This window comes from Balearica regulorum, chromosome Z, assembly GCF_011004875.1.
Source record: "Balearica regulorum gibbericeps isolate bBalReg1 chromosome Z, bBalReg1.pri, whole genome shotgun sequence".
Lineage (NCBI taxonomy): Eukaryota > Metazoa > Chordata > Aves > Gruiformes > Gruidae > Balearica > Balearica regulorum.
The window spans coordinates 6,306,051-6,318,692 of record NC_046220.1 but is presented as its reverse complement, the minus strand read 5'-3'; the positions used below and the strand labels follow the sequence as shown (position 1 = coordinate 6,318,692).

Below are 12,642 nucleotides of genomic sequence, written 5' to 3'. Positions count from 1 at the left end.
AGTTCAACATTATGAATGGAAAAAGGAAAAGGGATAAAATAGCAGAGAAAAGAAGCAATGGGTTAACATACAATATAAATCTGAAACATGAGAACCACTTTCAAATAACACTGTGTTTGACAGAGTGAAGCCTTTTGTCTGTGTTTCCCTCCCTGAGTGTACTGTGGCTGCAGCTGACTCTACTCCTTGGCCATTATGGTTTGTAACACTGCTAATTTTCAGAACCATTAGAAAGCTTTCAATTTATCAGGAGGGTTTCAGGAAAAGATAAAAATTCCATGTAAAACCTTTGTGTAAAGCAAAAAAAGTAGGACCTCGTAAAAACCTCAAGCTTGAAGAAACAAAAAATCCAGGTAAACAAAAGAGAATTACACCTCTTCCCACCAAAGAAACCAAACCAAACCAAAATAAAATAACAACAATAAAAAAAAAAACCAACCAAGAACAAACCTCTTCTTTAAATCTTCCAGACAAGAGTACATGTGGCCTAGAAATTCAAGGTAGTTAGTGATAAACAAACTAGGTCACTACACAGATACCAAGGATAAATATAGTCATTTCTAATGCAGGGAAATGCTCCCAGAAATTTTTTGGCAAGCCTGAGATAGCTGTACTGAATGCAGAAGCCTGTTTTATCTACAAACATCACCATCAGTCTACACCTTTTGGTGAATATTGCAGAACATAAATGGTCTACATTTATGTCCTGTGTTAGTACTTATAGGTATGTTAGAAAAAGCCACAAGCCACCACAAAAATTACACAGTAGTACAGTAATGCCTCATCACCACCAGCTAATACATCCCACTTGCAATGCATGCCACTGCCATTTACACCAGACTACCCATGAGCTCTGACAGGATCATGTGATGACACATCTATGCTACTCCATGAACAGGACTGGCAATATACCACAAACTCCATTGAGATACAAATTCTTCCGAGTCCTCATTTCCACCAGGAAAGTAAGAGAAATACTGCGCCTTAAAGAGAGGCAAGACTAAATATTGTCCCCTTCCACCCAGACAGCAACAGGAAGTACATGGCATAGGAATGACCCTACTCCTTGATCAGTCACTGGTAGAGTGATGTCCATCTGTGGCCTTCAGGGTGCTCTCCAAAGCCAAAACTCTGGGCAAACCTCATGTGACTGAAAAGCAGAGGCAATACAGAGTTATTCCATTACTCAGGGAGGGTATGACACAAAAGAAGTTAGTATTTTATTTTTAAACTACATCAACGTAGAAGAAGCAGCTTCCATAAAGCCAATTTCAGCAGATACACACTACAGCTTGTAATCTACCAGAACAGTAATTTTATGTCTTTTATGCTGTTCTCTTTCAAAGAACAGATGTAATATGTCTAAAATCTTCAGTAATTTTACTGCTGTATCTTAACAGGAAAATGGGGCAGAACAAAACCATACCTTTTTTGAAGCTACTTTTTCTACAGAAAATCTGTTCTGAGATCCTATATTAAAGGCTTTTAAAAATTTCCAACTGTTACAAAATACATATACCATGCTGTACACAGACTGGGCATTTGCAATTTGAATTTTAAAAGCTTCTAATGCCTCATTTTGAAAATAGAAATTAAAAATCTCTTGCACATACAGTAATAAAGTGAGAACACTGAATAACATTAACTGAGACTTCTCCTGAAACAGCAATTCCAGATGATTACCTGTTTGTGAGATCGCTGCAACTCTTTGGGTAAATAGTACCAGTACGCTAACACTTCTCACACAGGCACTGAAATGTATATGCAAGCAGCTGCAATGCTTGCAAGGCAGAGCTTGCACTACAGGAGACCTAACATCATAGCTTTTAGCAGACATAAGTCATCAAATCTCATTATTTCTCTTAAAGGTAGAAGCCTTTCTATGTGATGTATTGACCTTTGTTTTCAGACTTCAGGGATGCTCTCTGTATCATCTGGAAGGTACACACACTTCAAGAAGAAAGGGGCAAACAAAACAAAACAAGCTTGATGTGTCACAAGATACAAAAGATTGTTATAAAAGATGCTAGCACAAGACATTATGATTATCTGCCAGACTAGAACATTTATAGGGTGAAAGAGCAGCTTCCTGAATCGCCAAAAAACATAAAAGAAGAACACTTATTGTATTTCTTGTTGCAATTCTTCAGCTCTGAAAACAGTGCTGCTCCAGAGTAAAGCCCAGTTCAGAAAACTGATTATAATTAAATCAGCCTCATCTTTATTCCAGTGAAGTTGGGGTACAGTTTTGGGATATTCCTTCTTCCCTCCTCTGCCCTAAAAGAACATGTAGCTGGGATTTAAAATTCTGTCCAGATTTTTCTACAAGTATAATGCCATAACCACAATTCATTACTGGAAAAGAAACCCATGTACTGTTTTTTAATTATTTGCTGTCTACAGGAAATAAAAAAACAAACCAAAACTTATCTATCAAAAAACCCAATCAAGCAGCAGATGAATGGGTCAAAATTAGTCAATCGCCAGTCTCAGACCTTAGGAAGAGACACATCTCCCACAGGGCTGGTGTGTGACACTGGACTAAAGGGACACTGCCACTTGGGAAGGTCACAACACTTCTTGGTAAGGTTGTTTATTTGCACACATACGCATGAAGCCCTTGTGAAACAACTGAAAAAAAATATTAACAGTTTGAAGAGTTCTTTTTCTTCATGAAGTAGCTGAAGCACGTAGTGATTTTACTCAGTCATTTTGGCTTCTTCTTTCTTCCGGCTCAGCCTTCAGTTGGTCTGAATGGTGGACCCAGAACCACATCTATTCACCTGTAGTTTTAAAGCAGTTTATTTGCTTAGAAATAAGCCAGGACAGAACTCAAAGGCAAGCAGGTCCTTCAGTTTTACTGAGACCACACAGGGAGCTCCTGAGCCTCACGTGCTTTGCATGGCCAAGGAGAGATCTTTATCCACAAGATAAATATTTGGCACAAAATAATTAGGGAAGAAAAACATTGTAATCTGTCCTCATCAAAATAACCTACCAGGACAGTTTAGTTAATTAACACTTGATTGGCCCCAGGATGGTGAGGCAGCATGCAGATACTCAGGACTGGGAGATGGCATGAGAAATGCATAAGTTCCTCCTCTGGCTACAGCCATCCTGCAGACAGGAACGCAATGCATACTCATGGGTCTGATTTCTGTACCCGGTTTCCACAGTGTTATATATAGCTATACACAAGGCAGGCAGAAATGTGGCGTTCTGTGCCTTAAGAGTAGGGTGGGGGAGCAAGTGAGCTTGTCTCCTTGCTCAAAATGGTTTACGTTCAGCTGCTTGGCACTGAAAAACAGACTTGGGACATGCACACACTGAGACCCAGCAAGCACTTGGAGGAGTAGGTCCAGAAACATATTTCTTGGCAAAAAATGTGTAAGCTGTCAGTGAGAAAACTGTCTCTAACTTCCTCCTGAAGGAACCAGGTGAGGACACATCTGGTGTCCAACAGCCCTGTGCCACTCATTCCTCCCTCCCTCTTCCCATCACCCTTCCTTGCACCAGTTGTGGAGCTGGCCTGGTCCTGCCCTAAGTCATCCCAACAAGTTAAACTACTCGGAAACTAGCATGGCATAGAAACGAAGTTTTTGATTGCTGTGTATAAGGCTATCATCAGTGCTGAAATTAGGGAAAAGTCAGTAGAAAAGAGCAATTAGATGGGCTTGACCATACTGTCAAATATCACATGGCAGTGTTGCTCGTCTCAGCTGATGTTTAGCAGTAACATACTATGGACACTTACAAAGTTTCCTACAGACTAGACCGTTGTTTCACCCCTCCAGTGGCAAGGAAGCTCTGACCCACGTGTCAGAGGTGCACCTTCTACTACTCTTTTTTTACTACTCTTTACTCACACTCAGCATTTTCAATATGTATCAGCACATAATTATTGAACTATACTGAAAAATACTGAGGCATACTAGAGTAATAACTGCTCTTGCTGTGTGAAGCAATATATATGTATTCATCACATTAAGCCAGTACACATAGTCAATCACACTTTACTCTAGCTGATTTCACAAAAGAACAGACTGCATGCCCTAGTATGTCTGACGTTACTTCAATTACCTTTTTTTGTTGATCTCTGGTTGTCCACTATGGCTTTAGTAACCAGCTGATCCACAAGACCCACATTTGAAGACTTTGAGGTTAAGTAAAACCACCATAGGAAGGAACCAGTGCAAATGTATGTGTAAGTGTGCAACCATACAAAAATGCAGCATGTCTTAGAGAAGTTTCTAAAACATGCACTTGAACAAGGACACCAGGTTAAAGAGAAGCCTGGTGAAGAAAGTCCAGAGGTTACAATAGGATGGGCTTGATCACACCCAGGAAAATGAAAGCTGTTATTAAAGAGGTTGATATTTATCCTGAAGGACTACCTATAAATGATGCATCACTTTGTACGAGGTCAGAAGGTAAGCCATAAAAAATGACATCAAAGAAATTAGCCAAAAATATCATTAAAGAAATATATATAGGACGTACCAGAGAAAAGAATTACTAGGTCATTTTAGCTTCTTCCCATGACAACAGCACATCATTTCCCCATCCACACTGTGCAGTATTCACACTATTAATCTAATTGTCCCTTAAAATTGTTCAAAGAAATGGACGTTCAGTGATTTTAAAACAGTTCTGGAATAGTATCTGAAAGCAATCAGCTACTAGGTCTTTGATTTTAACCTAGAAAAGCCCTTGTAAGGCAATACTGTACAATTCCTCACACAAGTAAGGAATCTGATAAGCTACATAGCAAATAATATTTTCTCTATCTCTGTTCCAAAAGCCCAAGCTGCAAAGGGTGTGAGAGAGAGAAAAAACAAAACAAACAAAAAAAGTCAGCCTCAGAGCCCAGGCTACTGTCTGCAAACATAATACTTAACTAGAAAAACAAAAAACTGGCAAACAGATTAAAGCAGTATGGCCTATGGGACTGTAATAGAGAATAATCAGAGAGGAAGCTTGGATTAAAGGGGCTGGTTGTATGCAATGATATCCAGCAGTGATAGAGGCTGTCGTACATGAGGGAGACATGGACTGAAAGATGTAAATGTTAGAAATAAAAAAAATCAAATGTCTTTTATTTTCTATTTTTTCACACTCACACATGGCATATATGTGTCTCAGCCAAAATTATTTCCTAGATTGTCTGTTTTAGCTTCACTATTGTAGAAACCTAAGACATGAGTAATCAGATGGCAGAAATTACTGTTATTTACGCACTGCTGTCACAGCTCTCTATAATTATACAGGTTGACACAGCATCTTGACAATGATAGGAAAAAAGCAGTTTTTGTAGAAATTTTGTCAGCCTCCCTACACAGAAGCATGGCAAATAAAATTACTGCAGCTAAAAATTGGCAAAGCAATCATCTCTTGTAGGTTGTTAGTGTTTTTTTGTCTCTGTCAAAAAGTTACTATTGTGAGAATACTCAAAAGACACACGAAAAAAGCCCTGTGTCTGAACTGTAGCTTTATCCTATAGTAGGGCCACAATCTGGCTATGCACAAACGCCTTGTGTTGTTTAAAACTGAAAACAATTAAGGAAAAAATGAGTTGCAAGGGGACTGGAACAGGAGGAAGGAAAAGAAGGATATTTGCATACCACTGAAAAAGTCCTGCCCTGTATTAAAATAAAAAATTTGAAACTTTCAGATTCAAATCCATAGTCTGAACCACTTAATAGTCAAGTTGAACTCATGCTGTCTGTGTCCTAGGTGGGCAAGCTAAAACACTGGAGTAGGAAGGAAAAATGGATTACTGGTTGAACTCTTATATGTTCTGATGAAGTATTTTTGATGGTAAATTTCTCAATAGCTTTAACCAAGACTCACCACTTGATGCAGACATTGCCTGCTGGACAGGTTACACCTCTGGATCTGCCCCTGCTCTCCCACACACCACTTGGGATGACAGGTGACAAGGCACACCCACACCGAAGCTCCCACCTCCTCCAGTGGAAGGCAAAAGTGCCCTGGCTGCCCTCCCTCTTCCCTCTTGGGTCACACACGACCCAAGAAACCGAAGCAGTTGCACATCTTTTACTCACACCTTCATTTGGTGTGGGGATGTGCAAAGCTCCTGCCTGGGCTCTGCACAAGGAGAGCAGATCTTCTTGCGCCTGTTTATCCATCTGCTGCTACTCCCTGCCATCATCCACACACTTGAGTTTCCTGCTTTAAATATAGCGGTTAAAATCATAACTCCTAAAACTGAAAATTTGATATTCTGCTGCCACGAGTGGTATAGTTAAGATACGCCAGGATTCTCCATTTGAATGGCATAGACAAATGAATACTTTCTTCTGTATTTTCAAACAACTTCACCAAACTCTCATTGTCATAAAAAGCCTTTTCTACAAGTAGCCTCTTATTAAAAAGTTGGGGGAAGTGAAGCGAGGAATACTATTGGGAAGCTCAGAAAACAGCCTTAGGCGTTCATTGCTTTTGTTGAATATAACGAATTTTGACTTGAAATACAGAGTGATGAATCTTGAATTCATAGAACAATGAAGTTTATCTAACACTACCCAAACTTTTAGGAAGTATCAGACTAGATGTGCGGTACATAAGTGAATATAATTCCTCTGTACGCTATCTAAAGTGTGGATATACACACAATATAGTATGTATGCATATAGGCACTGTATAGAATGTAAATTTTTTTTCACGTTTCATATAATGCATCCACACATACTGTAGTTATTAGCTAGCTTAGCTAGACACTTTATTAGATAACCATCGTCTGTTTCATTTCTCAGCTTTTAAAAATGAAAATAGAACACCCCCACTGTGATGCAAGGTAACACAGCTTGCTGATTAAAGACAAAAAGCCCACACAAACAAACGAAAAAAAAACCAACAAACCACCAAACTGTAAGTGTATTCCCACAACAGCAAGACTGAAATTTGATAAAATCCCAAACCATGAAAAGACATGCACAAAATTCTGTGCCTACAAATTTCTGGGACACACCAGCCGCCAGCTCGGCCCCTGCTTTCAATAATATCCAGCATCCATGTCTGCAACTGCAGTGTTCGAACAGGTCCACCCTCTGGTCCTGCAATACGAATGGCACAAAAGATGCTTTACCCCCTACAGACCACAACCTTAGAAAATTAGCCATACCCTACTGTCACTACACATAATGAGCCGCTCTCACTCCAAGGTAAGATCTTGCACAATCGAAGTTTCTTGTAAAAAAAGAAACCTAGACCCACTATCACTTGTTCCTCGGGTTGATGTAACACACTGAATTCAGGCTGGTATTGGCTTTCCCCGTACTTCCTCCCTTCATTCCCTTTAAACAGAAAATGTATGTAGGTCCTCCAATATGAGACATCTTCCAGCGGTTTTAAGTATGCATATGTTAAGGTCCTTTAAACCCTTATTTGTGTTTGAATCCTTCAACTCATCTTTCATGTTCTAGTGTATCATCTGACTGAGAAAAATTAAACTCGTATTTTCACCGTGAACCTGTTTTGAAAGCTGAAATAAATAAATACTGTTTTGATGTTCAACCCATATTCTTTTGGACTTGAGGTAGGTAGGTTTCGAGTATGCTACAAAGAAGCCAAACATGACTTGTAATACAATGTTGATCATCCCCTAAGTTTTCAGAAATACTCCTTGCTCTGTGGCTTATGTAAGTCTGAAATGTGTAAAAATCTAAAAAAATGGAAAATAGTAATCTGCTAACTCCTATGTGACTCACAATACATTTGAGAATAACATAGATTTATTTCTGACTCTTGCAATTTCTTAAATGCCGCTTCTCCCGGTACCTTTACTTACGTTGAAGAGGTATCAGGCTGTGAGATTGTTGTTGCTGCTTTACGGACATGTGCTTTATAAACAGCTAATTCAAGGCACAAAAATCAACCTCTTAATAAAAAGTGACTGTCTTTTGAAATAACTTCCGAAGTGGATCATTTCCTTGATTTTCAACTGGATGGTAATTGGAAAAATGTGGAGGAGGGAAGAAAAGAGAGTGCTCCTTTCACTATGCTACTATTGATACACAACCTTGTATGAAGTATACCCTTTGCAAAAAGACATAAAGGGCAGAGAAAGGAAGTCGGACACTTAAAAAACCCTAACGAATACTACCAGGACTATTAATTCCAGTTATAACAATGCATGGCTTGACATCAGATTCTATCCTAGGCTGACCAGACACGTACAGCATGCAATACTGTATCTGCTATATGCTTTCTGGAGGCTATATGAGCAGTCATGGAAAATCAATTTGAATACAAATGTAATTTGTTAAAAGAACAGTGAAAATCATTATGCAGGGTCACACTGTCAGCAGTTTGTACAGAAGCAGGTGCTGTCCAAAGATGCAAAGGCATTTGGTAAAACAGAAGACAGGTCTTTAAAAGTGTCCGTGATCTTTTCAGTCTTTCGGTATAGTTACATGAGAACAAAGCTACAGTTTACCTCTCTTGTTTCTCACCACTTTTACTCCTTGCAGCTCATTCCAGCTGCAGAAAGAGGCTTTATAGAAACTTCTAAGCCTCAGAGAGAGTGAAGGTTCCCACTGTAATGGAGAAAAAGCAACATCTTTGACACAGTTCCTTGAAAGTTGCGAAATATTTTATCTCGGGCTCACAGGACACAGTCATAAAACACAGAACTGGATTTGCCTGGTTTTGACAATGTCAGTATCATTTTTAGGCCACCCTTACATAAAAATTCAGCAACAACCTAAGTGAAAAAGCATGATACGATTTAAGGATCACCTTCTTAATGAAGACAATTCAAATGGTAAATCTTCAGAAGATCACGTTGCAAAGACTTTTAAGACATGGACATGGAATATACAACTTGCTATGCACTTACAGTACCATTTCTGTAGCCGATCAGCTTACCCCACTCCATGAGGTAAATCTGGGGACTAAAACAGCCATCAGTTTTAAATTATATTTTCCTTTCATTTGACCCCAATCTTCAGACTGTTCTGAAATGTATTTGCTTATTTGTTCCTAAAAAAAATACACGGTTCCCAGAAACCATCTATTACTAGAGATGAGATGCACTATATTTCTTCCATCTGAAACAATATCTTGTAGTCTCTGTAGTCACTCCTGTAGTTACTGTCTGTCCACTAGACGGCTGAACATCAGATTGGCTTGCGTTCGAATTTGACCAAGGAACAGCAACAACAGCAAATGTAAAACCTTACAGCTGTTTTGAAATACATATAAAAGGATATTCCTTATTAAAAATGCATCTGCATCTTTCTTGCAAACTAAGGAGTAGAAGTCACTGCACCCTTGAAGCTTAGTTTCATCATACACATGCATATAAACACGTCTCTGAAGATCAGACTCCTGTTACAGTGGATGAGATTGCAAATTTATCAGACCGGCCACAAAGAAGAAAATGCCAATCTTCCATTGGGATGACTTTTTCATCACCATCATCATTACGATCTCTATCTTTCTCCCCTTTTTAAAAAAAACAAAAAACACAAACCAAAAAAAACCCCACTCGCTGATACACTATGCATGTGTTGTAAACACAGAAGGCAAAAGAGGTTTTTAAGGTGTGATGAATAAACAGTATTTTGATCTCCACCATTACTTTTCAGAGCTCAAATAAAAAAGCAGTTGGTATATTTCTTCAACAGTAGACTTAAAACACAGGTCAGAAATTACCCATATGACTTAACTTTAATGTTCAGTTGGAATTTATACCAAAAGAAGACAGGGAAGAACTGGCCACTGCATAGATGACAGTATCATAGGTTTTCATTGTACCCTATTATGCAAATGAACTCATCAGCAAGTAATGTTCAAACAATGCACAAAAAGTTTTGCACTGTTCAAAACCTGCTCTCTAAAGAGTTTCAGTTACTTACTGTGCTTACAGTCATGATAACTTCGAGAGGATCTATTAAAAGTAAACGTTATGACAGCGAGCAAAATTAACCCAGTATATCAGACCTGTCAAGCAACGTTTTATTCTGTTTCAGCATAAAAGGAAAGACTGTATAATTTTCTTCTGTTTCATTTTGAAAGCCAAGGACAAATCTTTAACTGAACAACTACAGCTTAAGCAATCACAGAGCAAATGGTTTTTTTCTTTCCTATTTTGCTTCTACTAGAAAATCTATGAAGTTCTCTCTTTTCTGAAGTTACCAAAAACCATGGCAATACTGTAGACATAAATGAGAAAATGTGAACTATGAGAAGTCCTACAGAAGCCCAATACAAAGTATTTATGACAAGTCCAGACTTTGTGGCAGATACAGTACCTTTTGCTGAAGAGATTCCGGACATAAACTGCAGGTACAAGGACATATATTGCATAAGCTATCACATGCTCACTGCAACTATGTGAATGTTATTGGATTTTAAGAAGCCACTGTGCTGAATAATTTAAGATCTAATAAAATATTCAATGTTACTGATACATTGGTTTCATTTTAAAATAAAAAAACGTGAATAATGACGGGAACAGGTCTAAAAGTCAATGGAAACATTCCTTTACTCATTAGGATAACAGTTGTTCTACTAAGCTTCGGGAAGATACAGCTAGGACGATGAAAAGGTCTCCAATCCCGAGAGATTCCCTCCAGCCCAGCGACAGAAACAGCCCGGGCACTGGGGCACGTCTGGAGCTGGCAGAGGGCGAAAAGTGCCTGCGGGGGTGGTGGGGCAGGGGTAAGCCCCCAGGCGGGACGGGGGCTGCCCACGGAGGATTTCGTGCTGCGGGGCGAGGGGGAGGGAGGGGGGTGGCGGTGTGGAAGGGACCGACGGCGGTCCCGGGGACTGAGCCCCTTCCCCGACGGCGGTGCGGCTGCCTCGGCGGGGAGCATCGGGGCGGCACCCGGAGCGCCCGGGACGGGACGGGCGGCAGGTCAGCTCCCACCGCCCCCGGCCCCTTCCCCACTGGGGCAGCCCGGGCACCGCCGGCCCCTTCGCCTTCACAAGAGCTGATGCTGTGGAACCCGTCCCCCCCCTCGCCCCCTCACGACGTTCAGTTCGTTGCAAGACGAGCTCCGACAACTTTTTTAATGCGAGGAAGGAAAACTCATTTAGACTGCACTGAATTAACATTCATAATAGTAATAAAGAGAACTCGAAGAGCGCTAAAGTTATTTTTCTGCGGTGGGGTTTCGGGTTTTTTTTTGTTTGGGTTGGGTTTTGTTTTTTTGGGGGATGATACACAAAGAAGGCGCCGATGGTGCTTTAGATGGAGATGCCCTAGTTAGAGGGAGACAGGAAAAGGGTCGCCTGACAAGAGCTGTTCACTGCTGCCGAGATGCTAAAGCCCTCGAACGTGTTTGCAAACTGTGCCGCGGTTTGCCGGATCTCCGTCTCAGGGCTAACAGCCTTCAAATTAAAATGAAGACCGGTGATTGGGGAGGGTTGGGGGGGCGGGGGGGGAGAAAGAGAAAAGATGTGGACAGCTCTGCGGATATTATTAAATCTTCTCAGCCGCTCATCTGGATTACATTTAAGCTCTCACGGCATTTCTTTCCCCTCTAATTAAGCGTAGTTTGAAAACAGAGCATGTCTGAGGATGAATCTTTCGTCGACTTCTATTTAAAATGTAGAGATAAGTATTTTTTAATTTTTTTTTTTTTTTTTTTAAAAAAAGGCAAGCCCAGACGAAGGCACCCGGTTGCGATCCGCCCGCCGGTCGCGCCTTCCCGGTCCCTCCGCGTACTTCGGCTCTGACTTTGCGAGAGCTCCGGCGCGGCCCCGACCCCCGTCCCCGCCGGTCCCCGTCCCCCGTCCCCTCACCTCGGGCGAGGCGCGGCACCCCCAGGCTCCCGCAGAGCACCAGCCAGACCAGCGCCGCGCGGCTCATGGTCCTCTCCTTCCGCGGCCGCACCGCCTCTGTCGAAAGAAGAAGGCGGCGGGCGGTGGCTGTGCCTCCGCCCTGCGAGGCGAGGCGAGGCGATGCGAAGGTCCCTCCCGACGCGGCGCGGCCCCCGACCGAGCTCAGCCCCCGCCGCGGCTCCCGCTGCCGCCGCCCTAGCAGCGGCGAAGAGGCTGCCCCGCCGCCCGCCGGCTCTGCGCGCCCGCCAGGTGCCGCCGCGCCTCCAGCATGGCCCGGACGGCCGCCTCCGTCCCGCGGGCGGGCCACCACCGCCTCCTCCTCCTCCTCCTCCTGCGCCTCCGCGTCCGCTCCGCCCGCACCGCGCTCTCGCTTTGCGCGCCCCGAGCGGCTCCTCCGGGGGAGGGGGGGGGGGGGGGATGGCGGCGGGCGGTGCTGCCCGGCACACCCTGGCACCTGCTCCGCCTCCCCGGCCGCGCCTCCCCCGCTGCTGCGGCGGGGCGGTGGTGCGAAATGAAGTAGAGCGGCAAGGCCGGGAGGGAGGAGAGCGGGGAGGCGAGGTGCTGGCGTCTGCCGGAGGTTTTCCCCCAAAGCAAAGCTCCGTGCCCCTCTGACCTCAGGTCCCGGTTGCGGGGACTGCGGGCTCAGGACTGCAGCCCCGGCGTTCCTCTTCCGCGACTTATCAGTATGTCGTGTTCAGTTGTTGGCCGTGTGGGTAGCTGCCCTCTTCTATTAGGCAATGGGCGCAGGCCGGCCTGGTTCACAGAGGTTAATTATAGCCTCCGCAAACTTTTGTATTGTGGGTGTCGTCTTGTGCGCTGCTTCAGCTGCCG

At 42.8% G+C, this 12,642-nt stretch overlaps 1 protein-coding gene across 3 annotated transcripts in view; it reads right to left on the bottom strand.

The window, feature by feature from the left end:
• Nucleotides 1-12,202, bottom strand: part of EDIL3 (EGF like repeats and discoidin domains 3) — a 271,141-nt gene extending 258,939 nt beyond the window's left edge. Inside the window, exon 1 of one of the 3 annotated variants that reach the window (XM_075740487.1) lies at nt 11,773-12,202. In XM_075740487.1, coding sequence (XP_075596602.1) covers nt 11,773-11,839 — 67 coding nt within the window. In that variant the 5' untranslated portion in view covers nt 11,840-12,202. The remainder of the gene's footprint in view (nt 1-11,772) is intronic. The other 2 variants (XM_075740486.1, XM_075740485.1) reach the window with 2 other exon arrangements.
• Between the last annotated feature and the right edge of the window lie 440 nt (nt 12,203-12,642).